The 16,848-nt window shown below is 47.1% G+C and overlaps 1 protein-coding gene across 1 annotated transcript in view; it reads left to right on the top strand.

Moving 5' to 3' along the window:
• Window positions 1-16,596, top strand: part of CFAP77 (cilia and flagella associated protein 77) — a 61,065-nt gene extending 44,469 nt beyond the window's left edge. Inside the window, exons 4-6 of the mRNA XM_048054326.2 lie at window positions 4,254-4,356; window positions 5,907-6,002; window positions 16,344-16,596. Coding sequence (XP_047910283.2) covers window positions 4,254-4,356; window positions 5,907-6,002; window positions 16,344-16,412 — 268 coding nt within the window. The 3' untranslated portion in view covers window positions 16,413-16,596. The remainder of the gene's footprint in view (window positions 1-4,253; window positions 4,357-5,906; window positions 6,003-16,343) is intronic.
• Window positions 16,597-16,848: the final 252 nt, after the last annotated feature.

The raw sequence follows: 16,848 nt of genomic DNA, 5'->3' as shown, positions 1-16,848 counted from the left end.
TCTTACGGCTCTGTGGGCTGAAGACCCCAAATGTGGATCCTGGCTGTACACCAAGAGGAAATCATCTCAGATTGAAAGACACTAGCAAGGGCTGACTCCAAGAAAATGAAGCCTCACTAACCTTTCAAGAAAGGGTTAAAGTTTCAGGATAGCTGTTGGTGTTGTAACATAGCTTTGATATCACAGCTGTTAAAAAAAAAAATGTGATATGATTTACCTACTGTATAGGCACCCATACAGTGTCAGAGCCTGCTGCCACTAAGCTGCCCTTGAAAATTAGAGGGTCACACGTGGTTCCTGGGAGCAGAGCTTTTGATGCAGCCCCAAAACCACGCAGCCACCAGGGAGTCAGTGCCCATGCAAGTGTCCTCTGCTCCCCACCAGAGCCTGTCCTGACCATCAGCGGGCAGAGTACGGCAGGAGCCGTGCTGCACTGGCTGGAGGGCTACCAGGAAAATCCAAGGGCTGTAGTTCGCACTAAAATATTTATGAGCCCTTGTGCTTTTGAATAATACAAGAAAAAAAGCAATCTCAAGTCAAGTTTTTGCCCTTTTACAATACAGCAATAAAATTGATTGCATCTTTTAAGCCAGTATAAAAACCCTTCCTGAGCAAAAGTCCTTTGTATCCACTTTTGCCAAGTACCTTTTTTTTTTTCCCCCGCTGATGTATAAACCTTTGAAAATAAGTTTGAGGGGAGACTGACAACCTTGAAACCTCAAGAGCAGCATGGCATTGACGGGTGCCGCTCTCAGAGCTGAGCATTATAGATAGATTTTAATTTCATTTTAACAAAATAGCTGTCTCCAGTGGAAGAAGCATCAAGAGCTAAATGAGGACCCGTCTTGAGCTGAATCACGTTGAACAGACCTCGGCACTGTCATTGATTTTCTGGGAAGAAAAAAAATGCCTCTGGCTACTAAACCAAATTAGTAGTCACTGATGACCAATTATTTTGCCCCACTGTGAACGGAGAGGCGTACTAAAATTCCAGTTTGTCAGACCCAAGGCTCTCTTCTCAAACACCTTTCAACAAGCGTGTACCAAAAGTCCCTCAGATGGTTCTGACGCCTTCCTGTTTTCGGCAACTTCTCCTTCTCCAAAGTTTTAATGAGCTGCTGCTCTGAGGATGGCCTGCCAGAAAGGGAGCCCCTCCCGGATTGGCGGTACACTATTTGGCACGCCGCACAAATCACAGCTGTCAGAATTTATACACACGTACACAAAAAAGTGTCAGCCTAATGTTTGCAAATTATAATTACCATTTCCCTTGCATGTCCCTGGTGCCTTCATTTTAGATAAATCCCAGCTCTGAGGTATCAGCTGCAAAGCACTGAAGGCTCATATTGAATAGAATAGATTTAACTAGTTTGTAGCTCATTTAAGGCCTACACTGTTTTATTTTAATATTGTTAATACTTTATTATACTTTTTAACATTGTTTTCACAGTAAAATAGCCTATTAGAACAGCTGCAGCTTCGTTTCCAGGAGACTTCTGGCAGGCTAGCATACCACATTGTATAACCAAGTAAGCAGGCGCTTGTCATTTCAGCTGAAAATAGGTCTATACCCTCACTCTTGAAAGTAAATTAGAGAGAGTCTATTAAAGAGACAGGAACTGTTTCAGGGATAATAGTTTTGAAAATGTGCATAGATAAATTTTAAAATATTTAGGAAATGTCAGCATTAGAAGTGGCTCCAACTATTTGACTATAAAAGTAAGCAGCTGATTATTTTTTCCACAATTATAAATAATTTGTTACACCCTATCAGAACTTTCTTTCCCTTCCCTTTCTGTGGCAGGATGCTTGTGCCAAAACAAGGAGATCTGAGTTGCTCTGAATGAGACAGGTTTTAATCCACAGTAAGCGTTTTCAGCAGATGGCTCTCTGCCTACACCCCCACCCCCAAAAACCAGCAGCCCCAGACGGTAACAGCAAAATCCTCCCAGCCCAGAGCAGCGACATCTGGGCAGGGTGACGGAGGGAAACGTAGCACACAAGCAGTTCATTCCTGTCCTCAAGTAACACTAAGGCGAGAGGACGTTTTCCCCTAGGCCAGCTGCACCGAGCCATACCGCCACACTGCCCAATGACACCGATATCAGGGCCAAAACTCCCCATCCACCCCAATGGTAGCAGCGTTTGGCCTACAAAGAAAGAGCTGCCTCGCTGAAATTTCTCCAGTAACCTTAGTCAAAGAAGTGTTGCCTGATATCCCCTGCTCCCTGCCCCACTTTCTCAGTATTTCTCTCGAAGGAGGCAGGAAAAGCCAGATCAAGCATCGCATCTTACAGCCCACCAGAACCCATACGTATAACTAAGCACACGAGTCATCCCTACTAATTTCCCAGAGACAGTTCACGCATGTATTATTCCAGGCATGATTCTATACTTTGCTGGATCAGGATTTAAATGCGATTAATCACACGGCAGGGAAGAGTCTCTGAAGAGCATCAACCCAAATGTGTCCTTTCAAGCATTTACTTACAAGCCAGCTGTGGACTAATCAGTCACCAACTGGCTGGTCCACCAGAGATGGTAAAAGTCACCTCCATGGAGATGTGAAAACACTCAGCCGTCACAAAAATCAATAATCAAACACCACACACAAAGGCTCCATGTTTTCCTGCATCCCTCCCTGCTATTCACACTCCCCAGGAAAGCTCCTGCCTTGGAAAGCAAAGGGTCACGCCAAGGAAACAAGCCCACAAGGCTCACCAAAAGCACGTGCAAGGACTACCAAATTTACACCATACAATGAGATGCTCAGCCACAGCTATGCCACATCTTTTAAACCTTTGTAGATATTTTAGCCCAGCTCTGATCAGCGTGAAATACCCAACTGTAAGGGAAGGTGAGGGAACAAGGGAAGACAAGGGTAAATGTCAGTGTCCCCTTTGGCAAGGGGTGTCTCCAGATGACAGTCTGGAGCAACGCGGCTGTTTTGTAGGCAAAGCCTTGAAAAGCCCTGCAGCATGTGATCTACGAAACGGGCAGTCTGCAGAAGGATGTCTCCTCTGATATGAATGCCCCCTTGGGATGTATATTGCTGGGTTGCACATCTAGTATCATTAGAAAACACGACCATAGATTAGGCTGTTTTGAAGCATGTGGTGTGCAATAATTAAGTAATAAAAGTCACCACAGGGGTGAAGGAACAAGGAACAGAAGAGTTACTATTTGCATATGCCCTGCTGGCACCCTCCACTACTGTCAAGGATCCTCCAGACTGCTAAAAGCTGGCTGCTGATGATTTCAGGCCAATTGCTGACAAAAACATTGAAGCATCAGCTCACTTGTGGCCTGGTGCACGAGCTCTCTCCAGAAAGCCACCTTCTGGTGGCCCAGAACCACCCAGCATTTAGCCCAGCTCAGATCCCTGTTCAGGCAGGGAAAGCCCTGCCTTGCTGCTTCAGAAGCAGCAGCTGAAGGCACGGCATGCTACAAGTGTGAGCAAAGCTGGTGGCTCCACAGTGTCGTTGGTTGCTGCTGAGATGGAAAGAGTCCCTCCCCAGCAAGGTGTGCAAAGACAAGGACCGATAAAATTTCAGCTGCAGGTCCTCCGTCACTTTCTCCCTTGGGATTTCTAATTTTTGCTTCGGGGGGAGAAGAATAGCACCACAACCACAGTGATAAGCGATATGCTGTCCTTGAGGCAAGAGCCCTGCTGTTCCAGTGCTGCCACTGCCAATTCTACCTCCCACAGTGGCTGATGAAGTTAAAGCATCCTCCCTTGCCAGGAGCAAGGCTCAGTAAGTCTTTTGCAGCTTTGCTGCAACTTGGTCGGGTTAATGCCAGCTCAGTGCAGGTAAACTGACCGAAAAGCAACCGACTTCCTAATTTTACCATTTATCTAGAACTGTAGACATCCGCAGTTCCTCTGCTGCTGCCCCCTCCTGGCTGGGACACTCGCTCGTGCCCTGTTTCAAGAGGCAAATCTGCTCTGTGCAGCTAGGGCACCAGAGGGGCTCAGCCGTTCAGCTCCCCTTTGCACTGCAGACACCTGACAGTGTCTTAGTCTGTTTTAACTCCAGACTCAGACCGTCAGTAGTCCTCTCACCCAGTCCATCAGTGCATCTGTTTGGGCTTCTTTGTACACCACAGCAGTCAAATTTTCATGTTCTCACCACTCACATTTTCCAGGAGCAGGGAAGGGAATCAGCACAGGAAGGTAAAGAGAGGCATTAACTTTGTTGTATTTTTTGTTGTATTTTGATTGTATTTTGTTGTATTTTGAACATTTTTTCCAGGCCTTCCACTCCCTTTTTTGATGTCCTCCAACACAAATACAAGGAGCTGTGGATGGAGCAGCAGAGAGCACTGACAGCAGCCCAGCGAGTGGAAAAGAAAAAGGTAATAGTACTCCAACAGCACTGCTGCTTGCTACCAGGCATGAACTCCCCCTGTCCCACCCCACAATAGATGGGCTTCTTTCTACCCATCACAGTGAGCAGTCCCTTGTGGGAAACCATTTTCCCTTACTGCTAGAAGGCTGGCAGAGCCTAATGAAGATCAGCTGCTTCCGAGCCAAGATGGGCCTGGCTCCAGCCAGAGCACATCCTGCAGGGTAATGCTGTGGGAGTGAGCACCAGATGTGAAAATTGCAATGTGCATGCCTGAAAGTGCACTGGAGACAAAAGGAAAGGTTTAAATAGAAATATTGTTGTATCTGAAGGTGTATGCAGGAACTGAGCAAGCTCAGGGCAGTGGTGGTTTGGTCAAGGCCTTCCAAAAGGCTTAGATACCTGTCCCACAGATACACCTTTCTAGCTATCATTAAGCGTCTGTCTGCATCAATGTGTCCCTGGTCACAGGGTGCCCAGCTAAACTCCTGTTATCAATTAAAATGGAGGCTCTAATTCTTTTTGCATCACCACAATACTGAAAACTCTGCTATAACAAAGCATTAGGTTTCAAGTTATCTTTGGTATTTAATGCCATCCTCTTGCCAGAAGCCTTGCAGATTGTCCTTGGACAGCATCAGCTCTGCTCAGGTTACCTGCAGCAGTGGACAAAAGAACGGAGCAGCCAAATGTTCGAAGGACCAGCACCAGCCTTGATCCTGGCATGTCGCAGCGGATGCACACACCCTGAGCAGTTGTTAGAGCTGTTAAACACAGCAATATTGTAATAACATTTAAAAGCAGCCAATGACTGTTTTATTAGTTAATGACTCAAGGAAGAGTCGAGCTAATATGGTAATGACCAATTTCAATGGGCTTACTGCCATCACAAAGTATGCTTTATAGTGGAAGTGCAATACAGTGTTCTTAATTAGCAGCTATTTTATGAACGCACAAGCCCAGGATGTTGGAAAAATGCATCCCTAACTTATCTGTTGATGACTGATGTTTTAATCACTAAGTTCTCTCCATCAAGTTCCTGAAGCTTGCAGCCCCCAATTACTGAGTTAAGCAACACATACCTACAAACCAGACCACAGAGCAAACAGATTCTCCAGGGTTTCGTGCAATGGCCAAAACACTCACCAGGTACCTGCACTGGCTTGTGCTGGGACTACCAAGTATTGTACATTGCAATTAATCACGAGAGAAACACTTCAGTCAGGAAATCTTCCCCATGGTTGTGGTGGTAGAAATGACTCTCCCAGATAGCGATGAGCCAGTGCTGTATCTCAGGGCTCCTAGCAGGCAGTGGTCATCTCACTGAGATGCGGTACAAAGCTCGGAGTTGGCAGTTGTCCATGTTTCCCTCAGTGTGTTTTAGATATCAGCATTAGCTGCATGAACACAAAAGACCACCCAGATCAGGCACTAGTGATCATCAGGTGATCTATGAAGTGACTTTTAGACTAGTTCATCCCAGTATCGTTACAAGACACCAACCTGATGTATATAGCTGCGCAGCCATTCCAGCCTGTTCTTGTGTATCTTTGATTACAGAAAGACAAATTGCGTGAAACTCGTACCACGTTTCTCCGAAAACAGCCAGTACCTGCGAAGGAGGAGTCCTTCTGGCACCTGCCCCACCTGGAGAAGGTATGGAGTACTTGACTGAACTCAGAGACACTTTCTAAACTTGCCTGTGTTCCCTGGTAATACCCTTATCACATGAGGGTAGACATGAAGCTCTTACTCTGGAGCTCCCTGAAACCCAGACCCCAAAACGTTCCCACACTGGATGTGTTTAAATTCCAGCCCCTATCACACTTCAGGGTAGGATGCTTTTTGCAGACATAAGGCCTGGAAGAGAAGCAGCAGTTGACCAGAGGAAGAGCTTAATGACTTATTTTCTAACATGTGCTCTATTGTGATCTTCACCAGATTAGAAGCATCTTGTTATATTTCCCCATTAGTATTGTCATGGCCTTTGTTCTCTCCTGGTATTCCTGCAACTGCCCTACCCGAGCAAAACAATCCAGTCTACTTTTAGGTAGCCTGACACTTTATCAGCTCTCAGCATAACTAATTCAAGCCACACCAGGTTAATGTGTCTCAAGAAGCATTTTCACACCAAGAACTACAAATTTCCAGAAATTCCGTGCTCTTGATACCTATCTAAACTACCTGATTGACAATATTCACCCTGTGACTGAGCAGAGGGCCTAGCCAGGCTACAGATGTGCATGACACTTCCTTTAATTGATCCAAATAAGAACCAGGGTGAAGATTTCTTGTTTTAGCAATGCGATCTGAACATCTCCCTGAACTCATCTGTGCATCTTGCTGTGCTCTGGGGTACTTGTTCAAATTGTTAGCTTTGTTTGTGGTGTAAATTACAGGGAAACTTCAAGTGAAGAGCTAGGGGGCATTTTACAAAGGAAGGGAGAAGAAGTGGGCAATGGAAATAGAAAGGAGACACCAGAAAGTCTGAAAGCATCAAAACCCTGTAGGGACTGTACATGGCCAAAATCGTATCTGGCATTGATAGATACCACTGCAAAGAGTCTCTCAGCCCTCTGCCCCAGCCCTTGTTCTGATGGTTCTGAGATTATTTTATTTTTTGCTCTACTGTTGATTTTTAACTGCAGTTTAAAACAATGAAGGAGCCTTGTGACTTCCTGAAGCTAATTTACTTATACAAGTTGGAGAGTTTCAACCAAGAAATATGTTTTGCACCACCTTGATGTATTCCTTTTACATCCTGTCTAAGACTGTCCGATTAGCATATGTCAGTAATCATTTATCCCAGCTGCCTGTCAGCACAAAGCTGCTGCTGCAGCTAGTGTCAGGGAAAGAACATGACCGATCGCTGTTAAACAGATTGTGTAAGTCACACGAGATACTGGGGCAAGCCTCCTCTTTAGAGCTCCTCTCACCCCAGACCTTTCCATCACTATTCATTTTTCAGCCTCTGTTTTTCTTCGTGCTTTCCCTTTTGTTTCATCCAGGATTGCACTTGGGTTCTTCCCTCAGCCACAGGTCTCAAACACCACTTGAGTCTTTTCCTCTCTTCTTCCTTACCTTCTTAGGAACAGCATCTAGGGGAGGAGGAGCAACTTGTTTTGCACAGCATCTGCAGATTTGCCTCATTCCTCCTTTCTCATTACATTAACCTGGATGGTTTACCTTTCCCCAGCTGCAGATCTAACATGCACAATTCATATTAGAACTTGGATTAGGAAACTCATTGCTCAGTTGAGTTTCAGTACATGGTTTTCTCCATGGAAAAAAGACCTCAAACATCCACAAGAGTTTGCCCAGTTATGAGCAGCAATACCCCAAGGAAAGCTGATGGTTTCAAAAACCACTTGAGAGTCTCCCAACTGCGCCTTAACCATCTCTATAAAGTTGTTTTTTACATGGGTGGTGGTGCAATAGCCTTGAAAGACAAACTGGCCTAACCCTTTAGCCAAACTCAGCCAAACCCAGGGACTTCAGTCATTCGCTACCATCCCCTCCATTGCAAGAAGGACGATAAGGAACAGTGCTCCAAAGAGGCAAGGAAGTTTGTTCTTACACCAATTCTGTTCTCACGAAATCTCTTTCTCAGGCTCTAACATGGTGGGGGATATCTATCTTATGGCTTTCCTAGAATCAACTCAGTGGCCTGGGGAAGACAGTAGTCAGCATTGGCTACTGTATGTAATTCACACAAACACTGTATTTAGTCTATACCACTAAAATAAGCAACAACTCAATACAGTCAGTACAGGTCTCAGGTGCTCTTCTGTCCTCCAATTTACAGATCACAGAGGCCAGAGAAGCTTCTGAATAGGGCAAAGTTGTACATGAAATGGCAGAAAGCTCACCACAGGTATTTAAGGCAACTGCTTTGAATTACAAGGCTCCTTAGAGCTGCTCCTCTTTCTCAGACTCCCCACCACCCCTACAAGGCCTCCTCAGCATCACCAAAAGATGACAGCAATGAAGGCAATGCTCCTCCCATCTGACCAGGTGTCTAGCTTTCTCTACCAAAAAGCTGTATCATGAAAGTCACTTTGGTTGCTGAGGAGCTGCAGAACAAGTCAATTGTCCGGAAGTCCAAGCAACAATGCCTGACAAAAAAAACAACAACTTAGTTTTAAGAAGAATTAAGCTGAAGTCTTGTGTTTTTTCAGCACTATCAAAAAATGTGGTCACTGGCATTTCTGACCTGGGAGTGAACAGAGACAATTGTTTCAGGCTGTTTCAGATTTGTTAGCACCCATTAGAGTCTAGCAGCTAATCAGAAAGTTGGATAAAGTGATAAGAGGATCTGGTTTTGTCCTGCTTTGCACTTTTTCAAGTATGAGACATCTCCTGGGAATTTCAACAAAATGCTAGGTGAAAAGAGATTGCCCTTAGACAAAGCTAAAAGTAGATCTTGATACAAAGCAGCAAAAGTACCACACATGCAAAACACCAGAAGCATTTGTGGGTCCTACCAGGTCAGGAGAAGACTCTTCCCTCAGCATTCAGGAAATGCATCCCATAGCAAGGCTTTGCTTCTGATTCCAGAAGCAAAAACTCTGCAGAAGTATCACTTCACAGAAAGCTCATTAGCAGACTACAATCTGCATATTTCCTACTGTCCTTCAGTGAGATTGTCCTGCTCTGGCCATTATACAAGGTGCTCATGGCCTGGGAAGAACTTAACTCTGGGCAAGAACATTTAAAGAATCTCTTGCCCCCATCCCCACAGCCATAATTTATGCAATTTTCCTTGTGACCTGAGGCTGGTGCAAGGCACAGGGGTGCAACATGTCCTCAAGCCACTCATCCTTGTGCTCCCTCCGACACTGCCTATCAGATACATGATGCCTTCCAGAGTCTGGCCTGCTCTGAGCCTGCAGAACAACCTGTTAGCAAGGTGGTTGTAATCCAAAGCAGGGGGCGCCAGGAAAATGTTGTTCTTCTAAACCCATAAAGATCATCTAGGAGGATTTTTCTGCTCCCATCCTCTCCCCCTGCAGACAGCCGAGTGGCTCTTAAGCTGGACTTACCACTAGGTCCTTGTAAGACCTGGCACCGTGCTAGAGCTCAGACCAAGCAGAAGAGAAAACAAAGGAGCTTTGCCCTCCCCTCTAATTGCCTCCGCCTGCTCCCTACGTTGCCAGGGCTGAATGGCATTACCTAGCCGTTCAGTCGCTAAAGTACAGACAAATTGACTATGTTTTCATTTGGATTTAGGTTTCAGCCCCACTGCTTTAGAATAATGGCCCAGGCTATTAAGCCAACCGTGTGGGTTACAGGCTCTCGCGCACCGGGGGTGCGCTCCTGCTCCGCGTCTCGCTCTGGAGGACTGACCTGCCGCCGGGTCTCCTGGGCCCCCAGCTCACTGAGACAAGCAGGTCGCGGGGAGCCAGTCGCATCCTGGCGGGCACTTCATTAGGGAAAGGTTTTTTAATTTATTACAAATCCCAGCAGAAGTTAACTCCTTATTCACCTCAGCAATATGTTTCTACTGCCCTCCCCTTCCTCAGGCACCCCCCGAGGCAAAGGCCTCTGCCTTGCTCTGCCTGCAGAGACTTGATTCCTGGGCTCAGGTTTTGTGATCACAGCTAGAACTGTGCACCAAGACTCTTTTTTTCCAATGTAGGACTACATTCTACATTCTCTGGGGACTGTAAGAGCTCAGCCACCCAGCACAGAGAAGTCCTCCTGCCCCCAGCTCATGCCTTGTGCCCTGTCCTCACATCACCCATCACTAGCATTGTGTTGGTCTGGGCAGAATGGCATCCCCAGTGTCAAATTCTGGAAAATGCCTTGCTGCCAAAACACAGCATCCCCACAGCCTTGCCGTCTGCAGAGAAACAGTCCAGGGTGAGCTTCAGCTGCCTCCACCTGAATTTTTAATAGTCATAATCCAAACCAGTGCTCAACACTGGCCACTCGACAATAGATTTCCAGGGCTCTGTGAAGTCAGCTCAGAAGGGCATTTATTTTGGTAACAACACCTCACGCAGCAGTGATGTAAAAGGACAGAATTTGCCCACGTGCCAAAGCAGCTCTGCACACCATGTGTCAGTGACACACACGAGGTTTATTTTTTCCTTTGCTCATTAGAGAATTCCAACTTGCACAGACGTTCAAGGTGGCTTTCCAGGGAGAATATTGTTGTTTACTTGACCAGACAGAGGGAGGAAAGAAAATGCAGCAACTTTGGACAACACTTTTGTCAACACGCATTGCCTTCCCCAGCAGATGAAACGAGCTGCACTCGATGCGCGATATGAATAAGCGATAAGCAATTGACGAGCAAGTGTTCGGGTACCTTGGCAAAAGACTTAATTTGCAACCTGGCACAAAATCAAAGGCTCTGTCAACGGCTGAGCGGCTCTCCCGCGTATGCCTTGCATTACCTGGGAAAGCTCTGTCAGGTAAATTTCCAGTGAAAGTAATTAGAGGAATCCCCACTGTATAAACTTTGCAGCAAAATTCTGGGCTCCAGAATTTGATTCTCACCAGGGATCCGATATGTGCTCACAGCCTGATCCTTCATCAGAATTAACAGTTGAGGTTTAACACACACACAAAAAATGTTCTGCATTTTTTTTTAATGCCTTACCTCTATTTTTGTCTGAAGAGCTGAACTGACAAGCACAGCTCATGTAATCCTGCAATTGTTGTCAGAAAAGCCACAGACTGTGCTACACTAACCTGTGCTTGATGCACACAGCGGGCTGGCTTTTCAGAGGCACCATTTATCCTCCCAGGCTTGAGGAGGACAACAGGACTTCATGGAGTTGGAGTGTTATAAAACTTGTCTCCTGAGGCCTTGATAGCACTTGAAGGCCAATGCAATGAGTTCAAGAGCTTTCTGTCACCATGGTACCAGATCAAGCCTCCCTTCAGCTGGGATTTTGGCTGACTAAAAATCAGTGGCACCAGATGGCTGATCAGTGGCCCAAGTGAAATGAATTGGTGGGTCCCAGTCCAACTCAGATCAGCTCCACGGGCCTTCAGCGCTGCCCTGCCTGCAACAGGCACAACCCAAATTAAATACAACACCCTGATAAGTCCCAAATAGGTGGAGACCTAGCTAGCCAGGGCCTAATCATTGCACATCTCCACTGGGGCAACAACGTAGGTGTCACCTCCCACGTAGTGGCCATCTGTAACTAAATGCATGCTTCGGCCCTTATCACCAGCTCTAAGTTTTCTTGATTTAAAGAGATTCTTCGGGTTTTCTTGCTTTGCCCAACAGCTAGAACTACAATATAATCACTCAAGTCACAGGAAGGCATTTCTCTCATCCAGTCTCTGCCAGTATCACTTTACTCTGAGCCTCCCCATTGCACCCTCCACTCCCCTCTCCCATGCTCGGCCCTTCCTTCCCCTCACAGACCCAGTAGCCCATCATCCTCTGCCATTTTCACCGCTCTCCAACATCTCCTGGTTGACACCAGCAAACAGAGCATAAACAGCCATAAAAACCCTTTAAAAAAAAGAAAAGGGAGGAGATACTCAGATCTGGCCTCTATCTGAAGCCCCACTCCCATGACCACATAAGCTCATGACTTCCAGCACCACGATGAACTGAGCACCTCAGGCTCTGCAGCACGAGGCACAGCTCACACCACCACTTTACAGCCCGGGCCATCTCCAGGGCAGGCTCCACCTGCATCCGAGCCCCCATGTCCAAAGGCAGCAACTGCTGGCAACCAGTGCCTGTTGCCAGTAGAGATATTCATCCATGAAGGAACAGATCTAGGGCACTTGCAGCCTCACATGCTGTGTTGTTCTTTCAGGTAAGCCCCTACCACTGCTACCGCTTGATACAGTTTCCCAGATCTGCTTTTTAAATGGCCTGGAGGGTTTGGTCAGGGAATTCAGCCTTCTGTGGAGGCACCATTTGCCAACTGACAACTTAGCTTGGAGTAAAACTCTTGCCTGGCACAAAAGGGGTCTGAGTTACAAATCTCAAAAACCCGCAGTTGGTGTGAAAGCTGCCTGCTCTGCTCCAGCCCTGGGACATCTGCCGAGCAGGCAACACGCCAGGTTCCAGCTCGAGTGCCTGAATTCTCCTTTACGTGCACTATCGCCCAGACCAAGTGACCAGTGTGGTCCAGCAAACATATGTGGCCTTCATTTTCAGGAAGCAGAAAAAAAGGAAAGTCTCAGTGGGGCATTAAACACAGCAGCCAAAAATTACTGAGCACATTCTGAATCCTTCCTGGTTTTGCTACACAAGGACCGTTTAGCCCAGATCCCTTTGTCCTGGATTTCCTCGCCTTCTTGAAATTAGAAAGGTGGGGAGAAGCCATCCAGCCCATTCATTAAGCGAGTTAAGCACGCTACTGCCAGGAAAAGCCACGGTATTTGTAACCCTAATAATCCAACAGCCACCTCCCAGCGCAGCTCAGCTTGGACAGAATAACGTCTGTTTTAAAAATACCTGCCTCTCCCTAACTTGTCATGGCATTTGTTGACAACCCTATTGAAAGCCACTCTCGGTGCAGCTGTGAAGGATCTTTCAGCACCTCTTTCTCTTTCCTAGACAGTTTTTGAAAGGGAGGGGAAAAAAAAGCCATCAATACAGGGGGAAAAAGGCATCAGCAGCCAACATCAGCTGATGAAGCGCCTCACCTGGGCCCCCAGCGCACCGCCTCCAATTAAATCAAAATGGTTTGTTTTTAATGGTCTTTTACACTGACAAGTGGGCTATCATTCCAGGCCTAGAGAGCTGTCAGGGAGCCGAGGCAAATCCTCCGTTGATAATGCCCAATGCTTCCAATTAGGAGCCGAGGCCGCTCCTGGCGCACTAACGATTCCCCAGCCTCCCCCAAGGCCCCTTCGGCGCTGGCTGTTTCGTCTTCCCTCTTCCTCCGCCACAAATTACTGACACAAAACGGAGGCGCCCCGGTGCCTCCTCACCACGCCGGGCCCCGGCCCTGTTGGATTTAATGAGGCGATGGAAGTTTTTGCGGATCTTTCGCTAAATTCTTTTCTTGTTTGACAGCTGCTTGAGTGTTGACCTTATAAAAGATTTAGTGTTTCTCATTATTTTCTGTCAAGCTTTACAAGTGATAGCTTCACGGAAATCATTTGCATCTCGATGCGCGCGCGCGTTTTTGTCTGCACGGGGATGCTCAGTGCAGTGCACGTACAGCACCCATCTCCCGCATTGTGTATTTTATTCCCTCCTCCCCACCGAAAAATCTACAAACATGACGCTGTTGTTTTGTGTTGTTTTGGGGAAAAAAAAACAGGAAAGGACTTAAAAGGCCCGGGATTTGTTAGACTCCTGTAAATGAGGGAGGTTTTGAAAAAGGAAGAGAGATTGGTTTCCTGTAAAGAGAGCTCAAGAAAGTGTTTTGTCACCCACTAAAAGGATTCAATCAAATGGATGATGGAAAAACTAGGCTGAGTCTAGGGGCGGCTTTGTTGTTAAAGTGAAAAATCGTACGAGGCTGGGAGGCTGCCTTTGAGCACGCAGAGCCAGGCAGGTGCCGGGAGAGGAGCGGGTGCCGCCACGCACGGATCCTTCTCCGGCAGGAGAAGAGCCCAGCACTGCTCCGGTCCTGTCCACGGGTTCCTTCTCAACACCTCCCACGAGTCACCACAAACCATTTAATCCAGCTACCTCAATTAATCCCCCCAACCCCTTGCAAATCCCATTTACTCCCCCCCCCACCCCCCAGAAGCTAACCTGGCCAACCTCCCAAGGGTGCTCACAGAGCAGAGCTGCTGCCATGCACCCCAGCACCCACCTCAACATCTGCAGGCCCAACTCCAACAGCACCCAAAAAAATCCAGTCTCTGGGGCACATACTGCACTGCCTCAGGGGAGTTCTGCCTTCCCTGCACCAGCTGAGCTGCTTTTGTCTCTCACACAGAATTTATTAGCCCTCCTTTAACAGACTGATCTCTGCTTGTAGCATGCAAATGGTCACACTAATGCTTGGCAAGTGGTCACTTAAAGTCTTCCAATTTAGACCATTAACTGAGAAACCCAACCGAAAATGGTCCCCCAAATACATATTGAAGTTTGAGGAGTGATAAGTTTATTGCCCCTCTAATTCTCTGAAGCAAGGGCTGATGTTACAATATTCCAGCTGCACATGCCCTGCATGTTTTAATTTGTCAATAAAATGTGCAATGAAGGAGCAAAACACTGCTTCTAATGAGCAGATGAAAACACTTGCAGCTCCGTCATCCTGCAGAGAACACTACCAAGATTGTGCCTACAAAGTATATTCCTATTCTGCTACAGCCTATGCTCCAAATCTGTGATTCGAACAAAACCCTGGTGTAACAGCCCATAACCACATCAGAGTAATGGTAAAGATCATCAGCTGTCTCTAGAGAAAGTACCTTTGGGTTCATCATTTAAAATATGAATTAGAAGAATCAGATATGGGGATTCATCACTGACACTGACTTCTCACACCAGTCTGTCATAATAAGACCTTTGACCCGAGGACACCCTTATCTTGTCTCTAATTATTGGCCTGGGACTAATCCATACTTCTCAGGTATCCCTCATTATGAGGGGGCTTCTCATTTTTTAAAAACACTTGTCCCCTGTCTTACACCTGGTGCTTCCCACTTACTCATGCTGAGGGCAGAAGCTGGCATCACTCAACTTTGTCAAGGACCCTGCTAATTTTAATTACAGTCAGTAGTGGCTCAGCATGACATTTCTCACCCAGGAGCTTTGTACCAAGACTGGAGCAAACCAACTGCTCTTTCCTCCTCTGTGGCTTCAACCCAGCCCCATGCAGAAATTTCACCCTGCCCCATGCCCAGTGGTGCTGGGCAGGGAGCACAGCGGGAAACACAGAGGCACCTTCAAGAGAAGCAGCTCAGCTTGTCCTCGCGGTGGATTTTCCTAACAATCCCAGCTCTGTCTCCACACAGGTCAGAGGAAAATCTCCTGCATCTTTAATGGGAGGTCAGAGTCAGCCTGGCTGGGGACCGTCCCTGCCAGCTCTGGAGGACTCCCAGGGGCCACCCGCCCCTTTCAGCCACCTTGGTTCTGCCTCCCCACCCCGACAGGGGTTGTGTCTCCGCTGCTACTTGGGGGAAAGCAAGAACATCCAAAACAACTGTCTGAAGTTAGGCACTCAAATGCATATTTAAGCACCTGAACACCTTCCTCCAGTGAGGGGGAATAGCTAAATATGCTTTGTTTGTCTTGATTAATGAGATCACTAGCAAGCTTTTCAGGGCAAAGACTGCTGTGCATTATTACATATGCAAAACCTGACATCCATCCAGCCTGAGCAGGGTGGGGGAGGCAGGAGAAAGCTCTGCACATCCACACGAGGCAGATATATGGCACAAGGAACTGGGTCAAGGCAGGTGAAGCCCATGGCCTCGCACAGTAAACCCACCCTGTACATGGAGACACGCTCACATATCACAGTAAACCTAGCATCTGCTGCATGGGTTTGTTGCACGCAACTGTGTAAACCACGCCACTGGTACAGCTCACCCTGAAGGGCCCTGGAACTTAACTCCACCGAGTGTCTTCTCCTTTATCATGGTCGTTTGTTCACCACATCCCCACCTCAAATGAGATTTCCAGGAAGAAACTGCTCACGTGTGTGTGTGTGTGACCTGCCCAACATAAGTCCTTGACCTCAGCAGGAGCTCTGAGCCCATCCCACCCCCCACCAGTGAGGGGCATAAGTCCTGTGTTGTGGAAAATAAGTCATGTTTATCTCAGAATCCATCTTAAGGCATGCCAGCTTCTGAAAATGTCAGATAACTGACACAGTGTTAAGACTACAGGATTTTGTTACTGGAGCAGAGTAAGAATATCCCGGAGCTGATCAGAAAACTAGCCCCCATTTCAAACACGTTACGTGGTTAACTGCAACTGGAGTAGTGTTTTTCCAAGCAGTCAAAAACCCTTGCACTAATCTGCAGTCTCTTCCCTGCTTGTGCTACACCCTGTTCTTGGCCAGCTGCTGCCTGTAACCAATCGTCTATCTGCTCCTTTCCTTATAGGTTGGGCCTCATCTCAGTACTTTTCCAGACCGTGATGCTCGTAAAAAGGCGTTCAGTGCCTCCCATTGAGAAGTGCCTGCGAGACACGGTCCCCTTCCCTGGGGCATCCACGTAGCAAACTGAAGCCCAGAGCAGAGCCCTGTGCTGGGCACCGCAGCCCCCAGACTCATTTCGGCCACAGACAATGGCTTTCTCTCAGGTTTTAAGAAGTTACGCTAATGCAGGTATAGCCAAATAAATCATTAACATGTAAGCAAAGATCCTGTCTCAGCCTGTTCATTGCTTCACGTCAGATGCACACCAACACTTCGCCCAGTCCGACCACCACAAGCCTCACGCTCCAGGTAACAGCAGCCACACCAGGAATTGGTGTCTGCACCAGTATAACCCCGCAGGGAAAGCAGGGGGGTCTCCATCCCTGCCCATTCTGAACAAATACACTAAATTCAACCATATCCTCACCCATATCAAGTCTACAATAGCTCCATAACACATCAGCCCTTCT

The sequence above is a fragment of the Anser cygnoides genome, chromosome 20, assembly GCF_040182565.1.
Source record: "Anser cygnoides isolate HZ-2024a breed goose chromosome 20, Taihu_goose_T2T_genome, whole genome shotgun sequence".
In the NCBI taxonomy this organism is placed as follows: Eukaryota; Metazoa; Chordata; class Aves; order Anseriformes; family Anatidae; genus Anser; species Anser cygnoides.
The sequence above is the reverse complement of the archived record's forward strand: the minus strand, read 5'-3'. Positions and strand labels throughout refer to the sequence as shown.